This window comes from Hylobates moloch, unplaced genomic scaffold (assembly GCF_009828535.3).
Source record: "Hylobates moloch isolate HMO894 unplaced genomic scaffold, HMol_V3 SCAFFOLD_3, whole genome shotgun sequence".
Classification (NCBI taxonomy): domain Eukaryota; kingdom Metazoa; phylum Chordata; class Mammalia; order Primates; family Hylobatidae; genus Hylobates; species Hylobates moloch.
Window position 1 is genome coordinate 90,283,936 of NW_026652278.1, and position 26,295 is coordinate 90,310,230.

General features: G+C 43.0%; 1 protein-coding gene across 7 annotated transcripts in view; it reads right to left on the reverse strand.

Moving 5' to 3' along the window:
* CCNY (cyclin Y) overlaps positions 1 to 26,295 on the reverse strand; it is a 309,167-nt gene that overhangs the window by 160,889 nt on the left and 121,983 nt on the right. For 2 of the 7 annotated variants that reach the window (XM_058436535.1, XM_032143350.2), the window contains one exon: positions 1,290 to 1,354. The exons of 4 other annotated variants lie outside the window; for them this stretch is intronic. In XM_058436535.1, coding sequence (XP_058292518.1) covers positions 1,290 to 1,323 — 34 coding nt within the window. In that variant the 5' untranslated portion in view covers positions 1,324 to 1,354. Of the gene's footprint in view, positions 1 to 1,289; positions 1,355 to 21,116; positions 21,232 to 26,295 lie in introns of those variants that run through there. One more of the 7 variants, XM_058436541.1, reaches the window with a different exon arrangement.

Sequence of the window (26,295 nt, forward strand, 5' to 3'; positions counted from 1 at the left end):
AAACGATCTTCACTGCTTCACACACTACAAATCAAGCACCTGCTATGTGCAAAACGCCATGCTGGGGACGACAGGATGAAAGAGCCAGTCAGGATCCCAGCCCTCTGGAGCCCACCATTCACAGAGGCAAACAGAGGGAGCCACCACAGCATAATACAGTAACATGCACACTGAGACAGACCCAAAGCCTCTCTCGGGGGCCCTATGCACCCCACAACAGCCGCACACTGGGCCAGCTGGGGGTGCTGTAAAACCTCCGCAAAGGGTGAGTGCTGCCCCCATCCCCAGGAGCCACTGGAGAGGCCCAGCCCTAAACCCAGCCTCAGAGATGCACCCAGGACAGCTGAAGGTGAGGGTTTGTCCTTTCAACTGAAAAAAGACAGTGCACAGGACCTAAAAGTAACACACAACCAGGCGCTGACAGCGTCTCTCTCTTACCAAACTTTAGTTGGACTGCTCTGAAGGCTCTTCCAAAATGGACCTCCACCTTTGGCCCTCCATATCCTTCTTTGCATCCCCTGACTTTGGCAAAAGCCCTGCTAAGTCGGTTTAGCTGCATTGCCCCCCTCCTCAACATCTGATCACCCTCGATATCTGATGTGTTCCTCATCCTCTACTGTCCCCCACAACCCCCCAGGTGACATCTGATTCTCCTGGCTTATCCTCAGCAAGAATCCTCGTTGGGTCAGTTGAGCTAGAATCCCCCTGACCCCTGAGGTTTCCTCTAGTAATTTCCATACAATGACCTTCGCACTGCTCCTTGGCTCTGAATTCCCAGTGGCCCATACTGCACTTGGCATTGAGCCTGTTTTATACTGGAATCTCTCCTCCCCTACTGCAATAGTTTTCCTGAGTAAAATCTGTTTTTACCACCTTAACTACTACCCAGCTCTGGTTTTTTTCTCTAACAATGCAACAACACATAGCTTTTCCCGAGGAAGCCAGTACTATTAGCCATCACTTTCTGGTAAAAACTTCTTAACTGTTAGTAACCCGGGTAGTGAAACCGCAGGGAGAAGACTGACGGAGTTACCTGTCTGAGTCACCTTCAAGGGAGCACACTACATAGGAAAGTGAGGAGGATAAACTAGAACTATTACTTTATTAAAGCAAACAAGGCTGCTTCATAATACTTCTAGCTTTCTTCTTCAACTCCAAAATTTTAATTCCTATTGTGGGACGGGGGAGGGTGGGAAGAACATGTGGAGAATGGATGTGAAGTTTCCAAAGAGAAGCCCTCAGTGAGTTTTTACAATACTCCCATTTAATTTTCCAAGGCACAGACTCACAGTATTCAGAAGGAGAGGGCCTGTGATGAAACATTTTCTCCTCTGCTTTCAGCCACTGGGGTCACCTAAACAGGAGAATATGGTGTGGTCACCAAGGCCCTTCAAAACAGAGGCTAAGTAAGGAATGAAAAACATGCCCTAAAAACAAAACAAACAAAAATCTTGAACCAAAAGGCACAAGATGTCAGAGATATTTTAAATATTAACAAGTGTCTATGCGACAGCATACCAAAAGATCAGTCTGGCTGAGAACCAACTCAGTGTGAAAGCCATGAAGTGCCACCCTGCACCCCTGACCAGTCCAAACAATGCCCTGAAGCCGGCCGTGTGACCCATACACTTCAACTTCAGATAGGATCTTAAGCCAATCAACCTAACCCCCCTTGTCCCCATCATGAGTCTTTTAAACAAATGTGAGTTGCTCAAGTCTGCAATCAAATGAATGCTTTTATTAAACAATTTAAATCACAATTACTAGGCTTTTCACAGTGTGAAATTCTTTTAAAGAAAAATGCACATGTTAATTGAATCAAGGCAGTTTGGGCAGTTCTTGTATTTCAGCATTTTCACCATTAACCTATCCTTATAAGTTATCTCCACCAGGCTTCTCAAAGTGCAGGCAATTAACTAAAGCTTTAAATTAGGAGTGGGGAAATCAGAAAACAGCCAGATGGTCTCTATGAGGAAGACTTGGGCATTACCACAGCCACAAGGCCATTTCTAGCCACAGCTCCACACCTTCCCAGCAGTGGTTACAGGAGGGGAAACATGAGTTGCACGGAGCACTGGAGAGTGAAGAACGAGTCCACTGAACCAAACACTGGCAAAGAAATGCTCAACTCACTCCTGCTGTCCAGTCACATCCCTGTCTCTGGACAAACTGCATTCTTTTTTGCTGTTGTTTCATTTCTTTTTTTTATACAGATTAAAAGCCTAGATTTGTAAACTTTTTTGTTTTTTTAGAGACAGGGACTCGCTATGTTGCCAGGCTGGTCTCAAACTCCTGGCTCCAAGCAATCCTCTGGAGTGGCCAGAACTACAGGTGCGTGCCACCGTGCCCACACACTGCTTTAACAGTCCACACAAAGCCATCTGCCCTTTCCCTCCTGATGATACTCATCCAATGATGCCTTCGCCATGCACTAAAAGCCTGGAGAAAATGGCCTGGAAATCTACCGAATGCAAACAAGCTCTAAAGCCACAGCTCACCTAGTGAGCTGCCTCTTCACAGAGAATGGCTGGAAGCCAGAGAAGGGAAAAGATGTAAGGAAAAACACAAGGGAGGCAAAACGAGCTGCAGGAGGCCTTCAGGTCAACACCAGCCTTTACACAGAGTCTCCAGGAACAACCTGTGAGCAAGGCAGGTGTCCCTACAACAGGGTGGAAGGGAAAGTGGAAGATGAATTTAAAAAGGAAACACAGGAGTACTAAATGCTACCAATTTGCATTGGTTTACAGACATGCCTTCCCAAATAGTAACCATGCCACGATTTCTGAGTCAATAAAAAACACAGGACACCACTCAGGACAATGATAACAAAAAGCCCAGGACAGCAAGGTTTGAGAAAACACTGTTATTTGATTGCCTCGTCTTTCCTCAAGTCAATTCAATTCATCATATACTCACAAGAGCGTCTCTTTACTAGATCTGTGTAAAAGAAAAAATTACTCTGACGCTTATTAAAATGGTGAGGAAGACTTTCCCAGGACTACTGTGATAGATGCTAAGACTATCCTAATAGGGGAAGGAGACGGAGCTCAACTCAGAAAACAGGGCAGCTGGGGACTTAGCACCAATGCGCAGAGGGAGCAGCGTCAGTGGATGGAAAATAACTCACAGGAGACAGCAAGGGGAGGGGGATTCTTGCTGAACATAGGCCGGGGGGGGAGAGCTCAAGGGTGGGAGGTTGTAGCTAAACTGACTTAGCAGAGCTATACAGGCTGAAGACAGGACCCAAAAAAAAGGCCTGGTCAAAATGAGGACTCGAAGGAGCCTGAGTAGCATCTGGTCAAGGAGATAGTCATTGTCATCTGGGCTAGGCTCTGTAATGACCACAACTAAAGTCCTCCTAGCCGCTCCATCTCAAACCTTCCCACCAGTCCTGTCACCTGGTCATGTCACTTCTCCACTCCCAACTCTGAGGTGACTGTACAGCTCTGAGGACTGGCCTGGAATTCAAGGCCCAGCTCCCCAGCTGACCCTCTCCTCTGCCTTCAGCCGGTGGGGTCACCTAAACACATCCCACACTTCACTTCCCCACCACTAGAATGTTCTCAGTGCCATCTGGCCATCTGTCAAAATTCTTACTCCCTTCAAGATCTGGGTCTAATTCCAATGCCTCTGAAGCTTTCTCAGATACCCCAGCAGGACTGGACCTCCTCATCCTCAATGAGTCCACAGGACATTCTCTCTGTACCAGTAACTAGATTTTTTTTTAATAGCATTTAGTCCTATTTGAACTATGAGCTCCCGAAAGACAGGAAGCCTGGCCTGGGTCACTCTACATCCTTCACAACACCCAGAACAGTGCCTTCCTCTGGTCTTTATGTTCTCAACTTCATGGAGGACATTCTTTCCTCCTTTGCCATAAAAATAAAAATTTCTTTCAAATGAGTTAATAAAACTCCACAAACTTAAAACTAATAGTTGTTTATCTATCAGGAATATTAAGTATGAAATGGATGATTCCCACTATACGCAGCAGGAAAAAAATATAAAAAGAGTTCCTATCTTGAAAGATCTTGTAGTTACATATCTTCTAAATTTTCTGCAATAAACATATATTCCTTTTACAAACATATGTTCCTTTTATAATGACATAAAATGTCATTTTGAAAACATTTTAATGGAACAAATAATAGATGTTATAGGAATTTATAGAAGGCTGCGATTCCTGTGACTAGGAACAAGCAATGAGACAGTCATAGGAGAAGTGAGGCCAGCACTAGCCAGGCCATGAAGGGTGGCAGATAAAAACAGAAGGAAGAGGGAAGAAGAGGAGGAACGGTAGCAGAGGGGGGAGTAGAATCACAAAGTGACAGTTATGGCTACCACTGACTGAGAACCTGCTTGATCCCAGGCTCCTCCCAAGCACGAGCTTATCTATCCTTGCCGCCATCCAGTAAGGCAGGTACTATCATTCCCATGTTAAAGATCAGAAAACTAAAAACTAGGGTAATGTTAAATATGGTGAACCCCAAGTTTCTCTTCAAAGAATCAGTATGTCAGTAGGTTCAGCTATCTTATTCTTTGATTCTCCATTTTAAAGTTTAACTTCCTGGTTCTCATCGCCCACTTGCTTCTAGGTTCAGTAAACAACTTTCTCGCCAGCCCTAATCAGTAGTTCACATCTGTTCTCCTGGTCATCTGTTCTGTCCTGACTCATTCTGGTCATCTGCTTTGAACTGAGTCACCCTTGGTCACCTGCTCTGACCTAAGTCACCTTTAGTTATCTGTTCCTAACTGTCCTTCCCGCCAAACTAGTCACCCCGCCACTCCACCTCATACCCCTGACCTCTTTAAAATAGCCAATCAGAATTGGCTTAAACTGTGTGGTCCAACCCTAGCCAATAGGGGAACAACACAGCAGTAGGGGCTACCTGCGTCAGGAATAAGAACCCCTGCCCCTCCCCTGTCCAGGTGTGCTCTCGCCATTGTTCCATCTGCAATGAGCACCCTTTCCACAGAAAGTAAAAATTGCCTTGCTGAGAGAATTAAATTTATGTTCGAGTGCTATTTCTTTGCAGCACTGGGGAACAAGCATTTCTAACAGTAACTTGCCCAAAGTCACACATCTCATCCATCTAGTAAGTGGTGGAGTCTGTGCTCTTTCCACTTTAAGAATATTTCAACTGGGTTCCGTGTTCCCAGAGGGATTCCTGGACACTTGGCCTCAGGCCCCAACTCAGCAGGGCCCTGGGTTCCCACTCATCTTCAACCTCAGCAATTCCACTTTAATTCATGTTATGTATCTTATTTATATGTCATTAAAAATAATAATAATAATACAAGAGTTCCATGACTTCCCAAACTAAACAACAGTTTGAAAACCACCACCCTATGCCATATTGCCAACTACAAAGGCATCTCTGGCGGCTGAGCTGGGGATTACTGAGGGAAGAAGAGGCCTGCCCTGCACGTAGGCTGGGAAGCAGAGGGAAATGAGACTGCAACTCTAAGGCCGAGAAAGTTCCAAGGCACTGAAGTAAGGGAGAGGTAAGGGAGCCCTTTTATCAGGTGACAACTGTCAGTCATTGGTTCACACCAAAACCAAATCTGTAGGCACATCCTCAAAGGAGCTAGTATTTAACAAAAAACTTAAGAAAATCTGTTGTTTTCTTTAGGGCTAGCTTTGATATAAAAAATTTCAAATACCAAAATAAATATAACAGATATGCAGCTCTATTTTAAAACCACCTGAATGTGTGCCAATCTTGCAAAAGAACATGGGTTTCCTCAGCATCCTGATCCTGGGATGGAAATACCGTCTGCTGGCACACCAGGCATCCTGGGCAACTATTTTGGGGTGTTTTGCCATCCTAGGTTTGCTTCCTACTAATTAATCATTGCAAGGCATTTAGACAAGGTCAAAACTAATTGACAAGAATTTATCTGTACTCAGCCACAAGTGCATGGGATAAAGCAAGATCAAATTGTGCTACTGTGCTGATTTAATTTGTATGCTGTATTTTGTACAAACATAATCTGATAGTTCTCTCATTTTGAAAGTATAATCCTTAAAAGCAACCCAATGAAGGCTTGGTAGGAGATTTTCCTCATTTTCCATTTACTAAACACTGAGCTGATTTATGACCAAGCGATACTCTGTTTAGCAGAGAGCAGTCTTCAGATACATAGGCAATAATTCACTTTGTTCATTTTGTTCTATGCTCATGACCAATATCAGACGATGCCTTTATGAGAGAAGACAACAATAACACATTCTTATTGCATACCCAAGTTTTCTTCCAAGCATGAAGAATTGAACTTGGCGTTTCACAGTTTTATGGAAGTCAACATAAAAGGGTTTTTGAGTTCTCACTACTTTAAGAGTCACAATTCTCAGCCGGGTGTGGTGGCTCATGCTTGTAATCCCAGCACTTTGGGAGGCCAAGGTGGGCGGATCATGAGGTCAGAGGTTCAAGACCAGACTTGCCAACACGGTAAAACCCGTCTCTACTAAAAATATAAAAATTAGCTGGGCATGGTGGCAGGCGCCTGTAATCCCAGCTACTTGGGAGGCTGAGGCAGAAGAACTGCTTGAACCCGGGAGGCAGAGGTTGCAGCGAGCCGAGATCATACCACTGCACTCCAGCCTGGTGACAGAGCTAGACTCCGTCTCAAAAAAAAAAAAAAAAAAAAAAGCTGGCCGGGCGCAGTGGCTCACGCTTGTAATCCCAGCACTTTGGGAGGCCAAGGCGGGCGGATCACAAGGTCAGGAGATCGAGACCACGGTGAAACCCCATCTCTACTAAAAATACAAAAAATTAGCCGGGCGTGGTGGCGGGCGCCTGTAGTCCCAGCTACTCGGAGAGGCTGAGGCAGGAGAATGGTGTGAACCCGGGAGGCGGAGCTTGCAGCGAGCTGAGATTGCGCCACTGCACTCCAGCCTGGGCGACAGAGCGAGACTCCGTCTCAAAAAAAAAAGAAAAGCACAGTTTTCTATTTCTTAGTTTGTTCATAAGTAAAATCAGGGAGTTGAAAGAGTTCCCTTTAGCTCAGCAAACACTTACTAAGCACCATATATGTACACTAGGGGCTGTGGTAATGCCAGGATTCAAAGATGAAACGAACAGTGCCTGACCTTGAGAAGTCTGTAAAATGTGGTAGACTGTGTAGTAGTAGTAGTAGTAGTAGTAGTAGTAGTAGTAGTAGTAGTAGTAGTAGTAGTAGTAGCAGCAGCAGCAGCAGTAGTAGTAGCAGTAGTAGTAGCAGCAATAAAATATATATAAACAGACAACTTCTAATATAATCTGATATAGATGAGGATTCTAAGGAAACACAGAAAAAGAGCCTGTCGTAGGCAGAATAACGTCCCCAAAGATGTCCACATCCTAATCCCTGGAACCTGCAATCTTACATGGCAAAGGGGAATTAAGGTTGCAGATGGAATTAAAGTTGCTAATCCACTGACTTTAAAACAGATGTTCCTGGTATTATCTGGGTAAGCCTAAAGTAATCTCCTTAAAAATGAAAGAAGAAGGCAGAAGAGAAAGGGATGTGCTGACAGAAGTACACTCCAGACATGCTAGGCCACTGACTTTGGAAACAGGAGGGGGCCATGAGCCAAGGAACGCAGGCAACCTCTAGACACTGGAAAAGGCAAGGAAACAGATTCTCCCTGAGAGCCTCCAGAGGACCTCAGCGCTACCAGCCCTTTGATTTTAGCCTAGTGATACCCAGGTCAGACTTCTAAACTAGAGAAGTATAAGATAACGCATTTGTATTGTTTTAAGCAAGAAAGTGCATAGTAATTTGTTGTGGCAGCAGCAGAAAATGAACACAGAGCCTTTCCTTTGGAAAATGCAATTATTTATATGTCAAAAGAGAAAATGCAATTATTTATATGTCAAAAGAGAAAATGCAATTATTTATATGTCAAGAGAAAATGCAATTATTTATATGTCAAAAGAGAATATTCATTCCATCAGCCACACCCAACAAGGAGAGGAAGCTCATTAAACCTAAAGCTGGGTGTGAAAATGCGAATGTCGAGTAGTATACAGCCATTATGTGACACTAAGTTTCTAGCGCCTGCTCCCAGAACATCTTTCATAGACTCACCAGTCAACAGAGCTGTGATGTGGGAGACAAACTACTTGCCAATACAAGGCCATAACTATTCATACAGAAACCGCAGTGCCACCTAGTACTTCTGTGCCACATATATAAGTGTTCATCTGGGCCTTCTGAGATGTCTGCTCTCAGACAATCTATTTTGTTCCAGCCTTTGTCAACCAACACTCTACAAATACAGCCTACCTATATACTCTACAAATACACTCTCCAAATACAAATGGAGCACAACATTTAAATGTGATTCCAGGAAAAGCTGCAGAAGACAGCCCACCCCTGGCCTGGGGCCACAGCATCTCCTTCTCTAGAATTGCTCTCCAGGAGTCAAATATAGCCCCACAGTTACCTGTCAGGCCACATTCTGAAATGCTAAAGGAACATGAAAACACACAAAGGGGCTGCTTCCTCCTGGACACTGGCCCAGCATTTGTTCACTTACTTGAGATGACTCAACTAAATCATCTCAAGTAAGCGAACGTGCACAAAGGCAGCAGAACTAAGGCCAGAGGGGAAGGGCCACACCTAATTTGGCTGTTTTCAGGAAAGCTGTGCTTCAGTATGGAATCCTACAGCTGTGTTCAGAATCCACCAATGATCTGTGACTTTAAATATTCTTACGTGGATCTTGGCAGTGAGTTCACTCAGGAAGAAAATGCTTAATTCTACATGCTATACATTAACTACTAAATGTATTTACACAAAACCCAAACATTTATCTTGCTTTATAAAATACACTTAGAAAACTCCCCACAGTAAGTTTTTAAATAACAAGCAAACTGTATGTGCATGAGCACTTTTCAGAATACATGCACACCTGCACACTCCCCTCCTCCCTTTTGTGGATTCCTTTCCTTTCTTTACCTACCTCTTCTTGGCATTATCCCCTGGCATCCTCCCTTGTATATCTATCTGATCAATCGGCAGTTTGGAAGCCATTCTTCCCACCATCCTTCTCCCACATCTGCCCCACACAGAACACGGAACAGGCAGTCTCATGGCAGCCCAGAGCTCACTGCTGTCCAGCTGTGGAGCAGCCTCCTCTGCATTTCTATCCAGAAGGGGCAGAACCCTGAAGCCTCAGAACCACCATAGTCACCAGGCATTCTTATGGGAGCTCCCGAAACCCCTCAGCAAGCTACATGGGGAAGGAACTCAGCAACCTGAGAAGGAAAAGGACTATCTCACTGGCAGTAACTTTTTTAAAGCAATCAATCATAAGTTTTGGTGTTTTCCTTTGTTCATAAGTTAATCAAAGAGGAGTGGGAGATTTTTTCCTGTGTATTTTTTAAGTCAGTCTCATTTCCCTCCCATAAAAAGTTCAGAATAGATTTACCTCTAGAATAAAAGGACAGTGGAATTCCTCTCAGTAGTGTAGTATGTTGGCAGCTCAGGGGGAGCATAAAATGGTACTAGCTATGTTTTGGCCCAACAGCAGGAAATCACTGAAGGGTACACTGGTGTTCACTGAAGAATGTGAACGTGCACAAAGACAGCACTGCATTTGGGCCACTGCCAGCTTTTCATTCCCAACACTTTCAGAGAATTGCGCCATCCCCCACCCCTCCATAAAAACCAAACAACAAACAAAAAAACAGGTTTTCCTAAAGACCTTCGTTATTAAAAATCAATGAAGGAATCTTGACATATCTAAAGAATGCACTTTCCACACAGAATCAATCCTACAAAAGTAACAATATACTGTAAATGCCTCATTTGAAGATTAGTTCCCAGAAAACCTCCAAGTTCCCTTCAACTCTGTCAATATTGGAAGGCCGTACATTGCAAGATGCACTCACACAAGTCAGCACCATGTGGACTCCGAGTCCATTTAAGTCATCAGTTTAGGGAAACCTGCATTCTCATATTGTAAGTGCCAATAATAAAGTATAGTATTTTTATGATGGAAACTGACATAATGGGATACTGCTTATACACAATAAACTTTAAAGCTCCAAACAACGAATACTCCCTTAGACTCAGCCACTACCAAAGAACAATCAAGTCTAACTTTGGATATCAGAGGCCCCTTCCTCACCTGTCATCTTCTAAGAGCCAGGATGCATAGCTCTCTTAAGAGAGACCTGCAGGACGAGAAAAGCTGCCATGCTTTACCGGGAAATCCCTTTCCACTCTGGACCTGCCTTTTCTCTAGCACCAAGGTTAATGGGAGCTAAGGATAAAAAAGGTTCCACAGACTCTGACACAATGCAAAGATTTTAAAAAGGTAAATTCACAGACTGTGATGTACGACTTCTCGACAAGCCGGCCCCAAGTTAAGCATCCCTAGATCACTAGCTCTCTTCTACAGGAACGTGACACAAATTTTTGGCTAAGTCTAATGGAATTACATATCCAGAGGTCCAAAAGTGCACCCTATTCCTATCCCTCTGTTTCCCATTTCAATCAGATTGCTGGGGGGAAAAAAAAAAAAGAAAGACAAAAGAGCAAGACACTTAAAACATGAGAAGCGCTAGGACAGATATGTAGTGAAATTCAGAGCTCACATATGCTTATGGTAAATTCTGTTTTTGTGCTCAATGAAATCCCCAAGATGATGCTGACCTTTTCTCTTTCAAGAGGCTGAGCAAAAGGCCGGTGTCACTCCTCACCAAAATAACTAAATATCTCATTCGTGGAAGAGGAGATCACAAAGTTCTCATTTATGGAAGGCACCCCAAGACTGGACAGTTCTGATGATGCACACTGCAAAGTGCAACTGGGTTTTAAAACTTTCTTATCTATTATTAGGAAGATCACAGTGAAACTCAATTTCACGTGTTTTAAAGAAATATCAGGTATTGGTAAGAATATGGGGCAACTGGAATATTCTCACCCTTTGCTGCTGGGAGTATACACTGGCATAACCACTTTGGAAAACTGTGGACAAAGCATTCCACGTGTTAATTAAAATTTGCAGGTACCAAATGATATTATGCCTCAAGTTTAGTTTTTAATTTTAAACACAAATAAAAACTAAAGTGGTCACACAGGGATCATAATCACTGAACTAACTTCATTTACCTGAATCACCTATTTAGTACAGGAGTACCACAGGAGTTGGAAATACAAACGATGTACAATCAATCCTTTATTGCTGGCAAACGGGGAAGGAGACCACTCGCATCTCCCCGCTCTGGGCTAATCACCTTCTGAAAATTAGGGCTAAAAAGGATAAACAATAAGAGTGTGACAATTTGAATTCACATATTGCTATACTTGAGATTTAATAGTATCAAATTACAATAATGAAAGATACAGGTAACCGGATTATGAGCCACTATCGATTCTCAATCTGTCGATAGCTGTTATGTACCTGGATCTCTGCTACTATCTTTCTGCCACAATCACTATAAAATACAGATAAGCTCAATCCATATGGTGGGAACAAAGGCTGTAGATTTGACGTTGTGCATTAATCTGAGTTCCTAGAGAAGACTGCCTTTAGCTGAAGTGGTGCCCAAAAGGAACTCATCAGTCACCTGGGCACCGGCAGGAACTTCCTGAGGCAAACGTGGGTGTGGACCTATGGCAGAAATTAGATAACCCTACTAAGGCATCAATTGAGGAGCCAACAGAATTCTCAGAGGGCAGGCCTGCTGCCTCAGAAGCCCACGGAAGCATTTTTTGAGGAAAGCTCTTCCCACAAACCTAAACTGAAAGGGTCCCAGGGGCACCTTGTCCCTGGGGGAGAAGGACAGGCAAACTATGTGCCCAGGACTGGCCTGGAGTCATCTCCACACGAGTGTGTAGACCCAGATGGACTCACCCTATGTGAATCATGATGTGTACTCATCCCACCCCTCCACTGCAGGGCCACTCGAAAGCCAAGTAGCTGCGAAAGGAAAACAAAAACTTGGGACGCCAATTCACTATGTCAAAAGGAGAAATATTAAGCTGAAAGCCGAGTCATGCAAGATGCTGCCTTTCCTTTTGTTCCTGTGTAGATAGCTACCGATAAAACGTTAAGTATCTCCACAGGTATCTACTCTATGTTCATCTTATCTAGGTAAAGTGTTGATTTACTGAGTTCCAGAGGAATACGTAACTGACTATTCCCCTACCTGCTCCTTTTCTCTTGCAACACGTGGATTCAGTAATACCCTACCTTCTTTCCCCTTCAGCCTGCTTTTCCCCTTTAAATATTGATGCCCTCAAAATCATCCTTGGAGAAAAGCACAGACTATAAACTGCTTGTGTGATGCCATGTTTTTTTAATCCCCGTCATTGTCCTTAATCTTGGCAAAATAAACTTCTAAACTGATTGCGACCTGTCTCAAATACTTTTGGGTTTACATAGCTATTCTGCTAAAAATGTGAAGGGGAAGGAAACCCTCCTTTAATCAGAATTTATGGTGAGGGAGTTGTAATTGTTTCCCAGTGTGCTGTCTGTGAAACATCATCAGAAAATGTGTTTAACAGAACATTTCATAGTTAAGTTTAGGAAATGTTACTTTATATATATATTTTTTCTTACTCTCATTCCCCACAATGCATAATACAATTTACCATTTACCATATAAAGTGCTTAGAGTAGTGCAGGAAAGAAACCTGCTTTACTCTAAGCCAGGTTTTTCCCAATCTTAGTTGATAAATCTTTTTTCTGCCTAAAAGAACTGTCCCCAATCTAGCTTGATCTTAAAAATCATCTAGGACTATTATGTTAAAACAGGATTCCCCGATCCCTGTATCAAAAACTTTAAGGCAGGGGTCGGGTAGCTTAACAGGCACATGAGGTGACACGATCAGAACAGTTGAGAAAATATTGACAAGCTAACATTTGGCCAGAAATACTTTCTTCTCTTTGGGAGGCCGAGGCGGGTGGATCAAGAGGTCAGGAGATCGAGACCACAGTGAAACTCCGTCTCTACTAAAATTACAAAAAAAATTAGCCGGGCGTGGTGGCGGGCGCCTGTAGTCCCAGCTACTCGGAGAGGCTGAGGCAGGAGAATGGCGTGAACCCGGGAGGCGGAGCTTGCAGTGAGCCGAGATCGCGCCACTGCACTCCAGCCTGGGCGACAGAGCGAGACTCCGTCTCAAAAAAAAAAAAAAAAAAAAAAAAAAAGAAATACTTTCTTCTTTTGAAAATGTTTCAGGCTAGGCATGAGGGCTCACGCCTGTAATCCCAACACTTTGGGAGGCCAAGGCGGGCAGATTACCTGAGGTCAGGAGTTTGAGACCAGCCTGCCTCGGCCTCCCAAAGTGCTGGCATTACAAGCGTGAGCCACCGCGCCCGGCCACCATCTTAAAAAATAAAAAAATGTTGCTAAATGTTTCTAGTTCAATTTCCTAGTTTACTAAGTTTCATATGCTGAATATTGATTCAAGGTCATTATTCTAAGCATTGTTATCCATTTACAGTCACCCCTAGGTCATCTGCAGGCGACTGGTATTTGGACAAACACCAAAATATGTGCACCCTCAAGTCTCACAGTCGGAGCTGTAGAATCCACAGATACAGAAAAAGGCAATTCTTGGTCACGCAGGTTTTGCATCCCGAAATATGGGGTTTTCCATCCACGTTCAATTGAAAACAATCCACGTATAAGTGGACTAATGTGGCTCAGACCCAAGGTGTTCAGGGTCAACTGTGTAGTACTAAGGGTACAAAGAGTGTAGTATGGTTGACTCTCTACTGGTCATGAGTATATCACAGGAGCAGGCTGTTTGTTTTTTTACCTTTTGGATTTTATTTTCACTAAGTTAATCATAATAATAACAACAATTATAACTACTGAGCTCTTAAATGCACTGTCTCCCATAGTTTTCACAACCTTATGAGAAAAGTACTGCTGTTATTTTTCCCATTTTGAGGAAATGAAGAAGCCAGCCATGCAAGTTTAAGTAACTTGCCCTAAGTCAGTGTCTCAAGCTCAGCACTACTGGACAACTGGGCCCGGTAATTCTTTACTGGAGGGGTAGAGGGGCTGTCCTGTGTACCACAGGACAGTTAGCAGGAGTCATGACTTTACCCACAAGATGCTAATAGCAGCCCCCGTCCAGCAGTGATAACTAAAATGTCTCCAGACCTTGCCAAATGTGCCCTGGGGGCAAAATCAACAGAGAAGCACTGTTGTAAGTGATGCTGGAGATTAGAGAAGCCAGGGCTCTGGCTGAGGTCTTAACCACTGCAAAGGCGCCACGGCCCCCTCCCAAGAGAAGGCACCAAGCCCCCTTTGCATGCTCCAAGCAAAGGAGCCGGCAGGAGCTCTTGCCTCTGTCGCACACACAGTCTGTCAGCACTGCAGACAGGCCTGAAGCTTGACAAATATCAAAATGAGATAAAGCTGTACCAAGTGCCAGCAATTTCTGACACACAGTAATCCTTCAATACAAGAAATGCCCTGTGTAACTTTCTTCCTATCCTAACAGTTACAGTTGCACATATGAAAGATTCTCAATCTCCTCACTTAAAAACGAATCATAGAAAAAGCCTTCGCCTACAACGGCATATCCAACACATTAGACACCCAAGAAGGATTATTTTTTAACACACCGTCCATGTATGAAAAAAATTATTTTCAGTAATAGTAATGTAAAAATCAGTAACTATTATTTTCTTGATTTGTTCTTTAGTTTTAAAACAACTGTCTTAAATGTGATAAATTTTAATTTTACAGATATTATTTTTGCACTTACCAAGCAAAAATATTACACCTCATGGTTTGCATTCTGTTTCACTGTTTTAATTTTTAAGGACTCTTGGACAAAAACTCCAAGTGATCACACAGAGTGACAATTATAGTCATCAGTAACACTATCATTTATTTCAAATCTACTATTTAAAAACAGATATACGTAATACTACAGGGTTAAATACACAAGACTGTCCTAAGCAAGCTTTCTGAACAATTCTAAAGTCTTAAGAAGTTACTCTGGAAATGAATGCAAGCAGCTGAATCCCCATGTGTTTAGGGCTAACTATATAACCAGGACTGTCAGATTTAACCTCCATGTTGCATACAGTATCTTTTTTTTTTTTTTTTTTTTGAGACAGAGTCTCACTCTGTCACCCAGACTAGAGTGCAATGGCACGATCTCGGATCACCGCAACCTCCACCTCCCAGGTTCAAGCAATTCTCCTGTCTCAGCCCACCCCCTCCAGTAGCTGGGATTACAGGCATGCGCCACCATGTCCAGCTGATTTTTTGTATCTTTAGTAGAGACGGGGTTTCACCATGTTGGCCAGGCTGGTCTCAAACTCCTGACCTCAGGTGATCCACCCACCTCGGCCTCCCAAAGTGCTGAGATTACAGGCATGAGCCATGGCGCTCGGCCTACAGTATCTATTAAAGGCTAAGTACTCATTTGAAGCTTACATATATACTATTAAAACTCAATAAAGCAATTATTTAGAACACCAACAAAAGATTTTGGGGGAAAGAATATCACCGACATTGTTTAGAACTGTAGGCAAAATTCTAGACATTTAGACTTTACAGGCAGACTTCTGGATGCTTTTATTACTGTTATTAAATCCTCCACAGACAATGCACCCCTCATCACCGGCACTGGAGCAGACCACTCCCAGCACCCCAGCCTTCGGATGCCGCTGTCTGCCTATCAGAGTTAAAATGGTACTGGGACACTTCAAGCCCAGAAAGTCAGTTGCAAAAGAATCAAAAGAATAAAGGAAAGAGAAAAGCCATAGAAAATCACAATGAAAGAAACAATGAAGGAGTGAGATCTCTTGATTCCACTTCTAGCCTGACCTCAGCTGACCGTGTATGTCAGGCAAACTTTAAAACTTCTCCAGGCAGTGCTGCAGAAAGGGTGAAAGTCACAGGCAGCTGGCTGCGGACTGGGAGACACCAGGCAAGGTTCTTAATCTCTCTGGGCCTGTCAGTTTTCTCATCTTCAAGAGAGGAAATATATTTGTATCTACCCCCAAGAGGCTATTGGGAGGTGATAAAAGTAAAGCATGTGAAGTGCTCTATATGTGATAGTTGTACCTGGGCAATATCTCAAAATTACTAAATCTGGGTGAAATACAGAGACTCATTGTACTATTATCTTTAATTCTGTATAGTTTTGAAACTTTTTTAAATAAATGTTTGAAGTTAGTTATTATCAGGTTCCTTAAATACAACACATAAAAGAAATAATCACCTCCAAGGTCTCTTTGGGCTCTAAAACTCTCTGATATATTCCACACTGGAAGGAGAGGATTCCTAGGTGGAAATCAGGAGTAGGAGAGAAAGGCAAAGACATTAGAGAAATAAGCTGTGACCACCAGTCACCTCCTCAAGTAATCATGCATAATCAATGTTTCACACATAAATGCTTCAATGATTGGACGCTGAGCTGACTCCAAGCATTCATTACAAAATACAAACCAAAATGGGACCAGCACTTCCAGATCCAAGCTCTCGGGGATCTAAGCCTGGTACCTGGCAGCCTCCTTAACCCAGTATCTGTTGGAGTTCAAGTCCTACTCACTTCCAAAACAATATCTTCCAAGTGTAACCTAACCAATATCTGGGACAGTGTTCCAAGTCCAAACATTCGAATCACAAAGTAGTCCTCCCATACAAACTGTTGACTAGTTCACATTTTTTTACTGCGCTATGTGGAATGCTTCATATGACAGCTTGGGACTGATGAATACTAAAATTCCTGGAGATGACGGCTATGTTTCTCCTCCTTGTGTGGTAAAATGGGATTTCAAAGCCTCCAATAGACGGCTCCATCATCTGTTGGCCCAGCTAAGTTTCCTCCCAACAACTCTCAGGGTAAAAGGAAAGAAGGGGTAGGGGGCAGATAAAGGCAAAGGCAAGCAAGAGAGAATTCTCAGTAAAAGCAAGCAACATCCCTGCATTCAGGGCCTTCCTGCACCACGTTATCTGCTTTTCCCACAAGCTTCACTTTGTTCCCAATAGGCCAACATTCTAAATCAGCTAAAACACATCACTTCGTCACCAGGAGGAAATGTGGAGTTCCAGGATATGCAGAGCTGTGATCATGCAGACTTCAGCTAAGTCAACAAGTTCTGCCAGTGGCTCACTCAATCACTTCCCTCGCTGGTTCTAAGTCTTGAACTTAGAATCAAATTGCTACTTGCTAGATCCCTTGAGAAAAGATGTCATTTCCTGTAATACAGAGTCTGGCTCCATTTCTGACATCTGACTGCTGTTTTCAGGCCCCACCACTCCCCACCTTCCCCTTCTGCCCCCATCTGGGCAAGCTGATAAGAAAGCCTGGGGCCCCCTCCTTTGGCACTTGCAGGAAGTTCAAACCATCCAGGTCCAGGGGGGCAGGGAAGGAAGCCCTCGACCAGCCCCAAACCCTAATCATGTAAAAGCCAAGCCAGTCTCCTTTCCCTGCTCTCTCAAGACACTTTTGGACCCGAGAGCCTGCCTGCTCTCCCCCAAAAGCTTTACTATGTGAATAATTAACCTTTTCTTACTCTCTGGGTCATGGTGAGGTCTCATCAGGCTGACACATGAACCAAACTTTGTGTGGGTCCATCCCACCTCTGTACAGTGGCAACAGCATTTCCCAAAGTAAAAGACCCTGCATACTCCTTTCGACCTTCATCCAAAAATGCACTGGTGCATCAACTCCACCAGTGTCTCCCTTGACTCTGGCCATGAGAAACCTCTGTCTCAGCTTCTCACCAATAAAGCAAGCCTAGTGCAGTTGCAAACAAACCAGCATAAGTTAGGAAGCAGAGGCTCAGGACAGGTGCCCATTCCACCCCTAACTAACCAGATGACTCTAGACAATTCCACTGCCATTTCTGGGTCTCATTTCCCTCACCTACTAAAGAAGTATAACAGTACACCCTCTGTGCCTAACTAGTAAGATCATGGTAAGGACTGAACGGGGCAGCACTCTGCAAGCCATCCTGACCCACACATATTCTAACTACCCCAGCACATCCCGGGCTCCATCTCCCTCGCCCAACACTCAGCTCTGCTCTTCTACTGTCCTTCAAGCTCCGTGCTCAAACAGAAAAACCCTCCTAACTTTTCTCAACACACATACACCCCACCCTAGCCAAAAAAGCAACCACCGAGGGCTCCGGTAACCTCTTCTAGGAAGTCACCCATATAGACAACTTAGCACCAGCACTCTATTCTCACAAATTCTCCCAAAAAATCCTTTTTTCTTTTATATAGTAAAACAGTCAAGATCACACCCGCTAAAGCCAACCAAAAAGACACAGGCTCTCATCACACAGAAGTCAGAATTCTGGAAAACTCATACCTACCACCATGAGCTTGAAAGCTTCCCAATAATTAAGACTTCTGAGGAGGTCAGGGATGATATTAGCAAATGTGATTTTAGACAGAATAATGAAATGAGTCAATATTTGGAAGATCTGCAGAACTTAGTGAACCAATACTTTTCCAAGTGACAAAGCATGATGACACAAAATCTTGTATGTGGTAAAAGGTCCATTTAAAGTATAAGACAGATCAATAAACTTTAATATAAATGATTTCAGATTCCACAGTGCAACTAACCTTTAATAAATTACCATTTGTCACATTTTGAGGTAGTGTCAAAGAATATCCACATTATCTTAAAAGTCTATAAAACAATACTTTCTTTTCCAATCACATCTGTGTAAGGCTGAATTTTCTTCATATACTTTCACAAAGCAACACAGCAGAAAAGACTGACACAGAAGCACATACGAGGTTCTTGCTGCCTCCTACTCACCAGACATTAAAGATATAATAGAAATGTAAGGTAATGCTACTCTTCTCACTTAATTTTTTGTTTTGAAGATTTTTTAAAATAAAAATGTATGTTAACATATAATGGTTACATTATAATGTTATTTTAAAAATTAGCATATTTTAATTACAAGTTTTAATTTCTAATATGATAAATATCTACAGACATAAAAATTCTTCTCTACAATTTGTTACTGAGATGTAACTCACACGCCATCAAATTCACCACTTAAATATGTACAGTCATGCTTGCTTAATGACAGGGATATGTTCTGAGAAATGTATTGTTAGGTAATCTTGTTGCTGTGCAAACGTCATAGAGTGTACTTACACAAACCTAGATAGTCATAGCCTACTTCACACTTGGTTATATGGGACAGCCTGTGGTTCGTAGGCTACAAATCTGTACAACATGTTAATGCCCTGAATATTACAGGCAACTGTAACACAATGCTAAGTACTTGTGTATCTAAACATAGAAAAGGTACAGTGAACACATGGTATAAAAGATTAAAAATGGTACACCTGCATAGGGTACCAATCATGCATGGAGCTTGCAGGACTGGAAGTTGCTCTAGGTCAGTCGGCAAGTGAGTGCTGAGTGAATGTGAAGGCTGAGGATATTACTGTACACTACTATCAACTGTATAAACACTGTACACTTAGGCTACACTAAATATATTTTTTTAAAAAAGTAATTATACTATGACATTACAGCAACACTCGGCGATAGGAATTTTTCAGTTCCATTATAATCTTACGGGACCACCATTGCATATGCAGTCAATCCTTGACCAAAACATCATTATGTGGCACCTAACTGTACAATTTAGTGGTTTTTAGTACATTCATAAAGTTGTACAATCATCACTGCTATGTAATTCCAAAACATTTTCATTACCCTAAAAAGAAACCCCAAATCCTTTAGCAGTCACTCCCATCCTCTTCTCCCCCCATCTCTGGCAACTACTAACTTACTTCCTGTCTCTATTAGATTTCCCTGTTCTGGACATTTCATGTAAGTGAAATTGTAATATATGTGGCTTTTTATGACTGGCTTCTTTCACCTACCATAATGTTTTAAAGGCTCACCCACGTTGTATCAGGTATCACTACTTCCCTCCTTTTAACAGCTAAATAATACAGGCTGAGCATCCCTCATCTGAAATGCTTAGGACCAGAAATGTTCTGGATTAAAGGCTTTTTCGGATTTGGGAACATGTGCATTATATGCTTATCAGCTGGCCATCCCTAATACAAAAGTCCAAAATCTGAAATGCTCCAATGAGCGTCTCCTTTGAGCATCATGTTGGCACTCAAAGTTGTAGATTTTTGGAGCATTTCTGATTTTGGATTTTCAGATTAGGGATGCTCAACCTGTATCCCATTGTATGGATATACCACATTTTGTTTATCCATTCATCCACTGATGGACATTTGAGTTGTCTTCACCTTTTGGCTATCACAAATAATGCTGTGTACATTTGTGTATACATTTTTGTATAAACATGTTTTCAGTTACCTTCGGCATACACCTAAGAGTGGCACTGCTGGGTCATACGGTAACTTCATGTTTAACTTTTTGACGAACTATCAAAATGTTTTCCTCAGTGGCTGCACCATTTTATACCAGCAATGTATGAGAGTTTCAATAATTTTTAACACTATACATGGCGTCCTGTGACCAAAAAGTTTAATAACTGCTGTGCCAGGTTGAGGGATGCTGAGATAAAAGTCTCCTTCCTTATGAGGTCATCATGTGCTACAGGAGCTCAGGCTTAGGGACAGAATATCTGAACCCGACCCCTCAGAGCTTCCAAGGCACAGTACAGGGAATGGCTTTACTGCACCCAGTCCACCCCAGGTATGAGCAGTCCTCCTTTTGGTGTCTTCCACTGGTGCCTGGGGCTCTCAAGCCACGATGCCCACCACTCTATTCTCACCCTTTTTTACCTCTCACCTCAGTGTGTCTTCTCTTTCTCTTGCTTCTGCTGAGCTCCTCTCCACACACCTGTCAGGTCATCACGCCTTCACCTCCTCTCCCTTCCTGATGCTAAGAATCTGCTTCACCTATAGACACAATTTCTCTCAACTCCTTGTAGGTTTTGTGCTGCTCCAGAATCCCAAGGGTAGACCCGCTGTGAGTGAGGTTTGTAATATTTACTACATCTGTGAGGCAGCAAAAACTAAGACTTCCCTATACTGAAAGCAAGCCTCAGGTGACTTCTGGAGAGAACAGTTTTCCTGAACTTCAGTACCCTACAAAATTCAAACAAGATGGCTCAACTTCAGTACCCTACAAAATTCAAACAAGATGGAACATTTCCCCATAACCTGTGAATACATTACCTCATATAGCAAATGGGAATTAAGGCTGCAGATGGAATTAAAGCTGCTAATCTGCTGGCTTCAAGGTAGAGAGATGAGCCCAGATTTTCCAGGTGGACCCAACATAATCACAAGGATCCTAAAAAGAGAGGCAGGAGAGCCAGAGAGAGAAGATGTGAGAACTCCATCTACCACTGCGGCTTTGAAGATGGAGGAAGGGCCTGAAGCCAAGTAATGTGAGCAACTTCTAGAAGCAAGGAAAAGGCAAGAAAATAGATTCTCCCCTAGGGCCCACAACAGGAAACACAGCCTACTGAAAGCCTGATTTCTGCCCACTGAGTCCTGTGTCAGACCTCCAACCTACAGCACTATACAATAATAAATGTGTGTTGTTTACGGCACTAACTCTGTAGTAATTTGTTACGGCATCAATAGAAAATTAACACAGTATAAGTCCTTCTTTAAAAAAAAAAAATGCACTTTAAAGAATCGCCCCCTCCCTAGTCTCATACCCCAACTCATTTCATAAGATAGAGGCTGTGACCTGGCCACACTCTTTCCCCTTGAGATTGTCAACTTCCTTTCTTACAGTCTGAGAACTCTTTTTTCCATCAAATGACAAGCATCTGAGAAGCTGCATAGTATCACTTAGTGACAAGTGTTGACAATTTGCCTCTGTCTTCTCTGCATCTTCATTTTAACAATCCAAAATTTCTTCCATGGACAATTACTTCATTTTCCACCCCCTTTTTTTCCCAGTATCTTTAACATATTTACCAACTTTTCAGAGACATGTGTATTAGAATCTCTAGTATGCTATAAATATAAAATGATTCAAAGTTTATATTCATAAACATGGACACACCTGACAAACCAAAAAACAGTTCACAAAGACCGCAGTTGCATCATCATTCAATGGAATACTTTTAACTGGCTCAATGAGGAAACCATATCCCACCTGCAACTGCAAAATATCTCCATACAATATATTGGTTGAAAGTGTCGTTTGTCCCTAGTCTCTACAACAAATAAGACACATTTTACAGCACTAAAAATTAATATGTACTCATTTATCACAAAGAAGGATGAGAGATAAAACCCCTGTGACTGGCCATGGAGATCAACAGGGCACTCTGATGAAACATTTATATTGGTTTGTCAAGTTCTCCTAGAGCAAGCTTCTTTTCCTGTTTCCTATGAGGAGACATCTGTGTTCCTACTGAGAAACTGGAAGGATCAGCTACCCAGAAACAACGTCAAATGCATTAAAAATTAATAAAAAAAAAATTAACCCCATGGTATCATTCCATCTCTGGCTAAACTATATAATATGTACACTTCACGCAACTGCTGCACTAAAACTTCTAGGCCTCACCATTTGTTCTACAAAGGAAAGGGCCAAAAATATAAATAATTCAATATGTCCAGAGTTCTGTGCGCAAAAACAATGCAAAGGGGCTTTAATTAAATGCTATAAGCTGCACCTCTTGCTATGTTATGAACACCTTATTATGTGTCATTTCCAACCAGTTCCCAATTTTTCAAAAAACTGTACAAAATGATACTTCCTTCTATGCAATTAACATGAAAAAAGTTATTTGTATGGGGCACTTTAGAAAACAAGTTAATACAGCTGATCTTTGAACAACTCGGGGTTAGGAGAAACAACCCCTTCATGGAGTTGAAAATCTGTGTGTAACTTCTGACTCCCCAAAAACTTAACTAATAGCCTACTGTTGACTGCAACCTTTACCTATAACACAGTCAATTAATACATATTTTGTATATGTATATACTATATTCATACAACAAAGCAAGCTACTGAAAAGAAACTGCTATTAAGAAAAATCATAAGGAAGGGAAAATAGATTTACTATTCATTAAGTGAAAGTGGATCATTATAAAGGTCTTCATCCTAGGCATCCTCAGGTTGAAGGCAGATGAGAAAGAAGAGGGGTTGGTTTTGCTGTCTCTAGGGGAGCAGAGGCATAAGAAAATCCATGTATAAGTGGACCCAGTTATAAGAGGTATGCCGTTCCTCTTTACTATATATATAGACCCATGTTAGAAATACAAAGTAAAGTACACCATCCTTGCCCTCAACATAAGTGGGGTGGGAGGTGAGCACACTCCTCCATCACTCACCATCCATCCAGGCGCTCAACCCAACACTGCTGGGTGGCAAGGAATCCATTGCTGACAGCTGCAGCATGGTCTACTAAGAACCTACAACGGAGTCAGGCCTAGGTCAAATGCTTTACAGGCTTTGTCTCATTTATTCTCCTAACAGCCCTAAGAAGTAGGTTTCATTATCCCCACTCTGTAAATTAATTAGGTGAATGGAGAGACAGGATGCAATCACCCAAAACCGCACCAGGAAGAAGCAGGGCCAGGATTCAAACTCAAGTCTGGCTGACTCAGGCTTATCTTCTGATACTTCATTAAGTTTTCTTACTACATTTTATTACATTTAAAATTATCCCTGGATTTTAAAATCCTTTCAGTTTACAATCTAGCAGAGGAAATAAGAGCATGAATAAAAACCACAACTGGCCAGGCATGGTGCCTCACGCCTATAATCCCAGCACTTTGGGAGGCTGAGGCAGGTGGATAACCTGAAGTCAAGAGTTTGAGACCAGCCTGGCCAACATGGTGAAACCCTGTCTCTACAAAAATACAAAAATTAGCTAGGTGTGGTGGCAGGCACCTGTAATGCCAGCTGCTCGGGAGGCTGAGGCAGGAGAATCGCTTGAACCCAGGAGGTGGAGGTTGCAGTGAGCTGAGATCACGCCATTGTACTCTAGCCTGGGCAACAAGAGTGAAATTCCGTCTCAAAAAAAATAAATAAAAATGAACACAACTGTAAGCAATAGTTCTCTATGAAATGGGATACACAGTTAACTGACACAGGACAGACACAAAGGAGGAAGGTGGGGCAGGAAGGGCTGATGCCCAGCAAAAGTACAAGCCAGAGTGAGCAAAGGCACGTAATCGGGAAACAATGTAGGGAGTGCTCAGAGAATGACAAGTGGAACAGAGAGTCTGAGAGGGCCAAGAGTGAGAGAAAGGCCAGAGATGGCTGAGCCACACTTCATGCATGACCTCCACACACCCTGGAAGGCCCGAGGCTGATCCCAGGACTCAGAGTGAATCGTCTAAGGATTCACAGGACTAAAACCACAGAAGACTGAGTTTTGGAAGAGTCATCTTTGCAGAAACAATTCGGGCTGGCCCATGCGCACTGCTAATGCATGAAATTCCTCTCCTAATCGACAGAAAAAAATGAAGCCACCTGAATGCAGCCACTCCTCCCTGCTGTCCCCTCCTCTCCTTCCTCACTGTCAGGGTTAATGGGACCCCTGGAGTTCCCCCATCCTTTCCCTCCTTCTCCAGAGTGACTCCTTTCATTATTTTGAATCTCTCCCTCTAACTTGGGCTTCATCCTCTGAGCCTTCAAAGCACATATGCATCTGCCAGTTGCAGGAAAATGTAAACATAAAACACAGTACCTGCCTTTTCACACCCCAGTCTCACACAGGAGTGGTCTGCCCTTGTTGCTGCATCCTTTGTAACCTTGAATGTCAGCAATTCAGCTTCTGTCCCCATTGAAATCTTTCAGAAACACACCAGACTGCCATCAATCACTCATCAAATGCAATGAAACTTGCTCAGTCTTCATGGACTTGCTTAAGAACTCAGAATTGCTGATAATCATCTTCATCTTGAAGTTCTTTCCTCCTCTGACTTCTGTGGATGTTTCTCCTGGTTCCTGCCCTAGCTCTGACCACCCTTCTTGGTTTTCACTGTGCCTCACAGACACAAGTGCCACATGGCCCAGGGCCTCCACCCTGTGCCCCAGCTTCCCATGCCATGGGAACAGTTACAGCATCTCTACTGTGCCCCAGTCCTCCTCCCAAGCTGAAGCCTCACGTTAAAACTGTAGGGAGGATGAAAGCACCTGTCACCAACAGCCAGACTTGGTTGGAAAGGTCAGTATGAGATATTTAGAAAGGCAGGTGGAGGTGAGATCATGGAGAAACTCACATACAAGGGAAGGTCAGTGAAGGTCACTGAGAAGGAAAGTGACTTGTTCAAAGGAGTGTGGATGGACAACTAGCCTGGAAGGATTGTGAAAGATGGACCTAAAGGCAAAGAGATAAAGGCAAGGAAGACAACTAATCCAGGCTCAGTAAATCAAGGCAGGAACTAGTGTGGCCACAATTGAAACAGAAAGGAAGGAGCGGTCTCTTGAGAGTCCAAGTTAAATAACAAAGAAGCATCAGCTGATACAATGTCCAGGTCACCTCTCATCCGTCAGCCACTACAAGGGTATCACGTTGCTTCTGTATCCCAGCACTGGGCTGGGCGGTGGTACTACCAACATGATCCGTATAGTCCCTGCTTTGAAGGGACACACAGTCTACATGGAAAAGTCAAGAAAAGAAATCCAGCCCTCTTAAAACCATTTCAAAGAACAGCAAGTAAAATAACCTAACAGACAATCAATAATGAACAGGTTTTAAGAGTTTTATCCTGGCTGGGTGCAGTGGCTCACGCCTGTAATCCTAGCACTTTGGGAGGCTGAGGCGGGCGGATCACGGAGTCAGGAGATCAAGACCATCCTGGCTAACACAGTGAAACCCTGTCTCTACTAAAAATACAAAAAATTAGCCGGGCGTGGTGGCGGGTGCCTGTAGTCTCAGCTACTTGGGAGGCTGAGGCAGGAGAATGGCGTGAACCCGGGAGGCGGAGCTTGTAGTGAGCCAAGATGGCCCCACTGCACTCCAGCCTGGGCGAAAGTGCAAGACTCCATCTCAAAAAAAAAAAAAAAAAAAAAAAAACACAGTTTTATCCAAGATCAGATAGTTAACCAAAGGAAGAAAAGTGTTGTAATAGGGAAAATATGAGGCACTTCACACTACCTGGCCAGTCTCTGGAATAACTGCACACAATAAAAACACAGCCAGAGAAGATTCCTAGTCATTATCATCCAAGGTCTATAGTTAGCTAAATTTATAACGACAATGTTCAATTCAGGCTTCATACTTAGCCTGTTTCCAGGCACAAAGCAAGTATACATAAACACCAAAAAAATATGGATGAGGAACGGCCCGGTGCAGTGGCCCACACCTGTAATCCCAGCACTTTGGGAGGCTGAAGTGGGCGGATCACGAGGTCAGGAGATCAAGACTATCCTGGC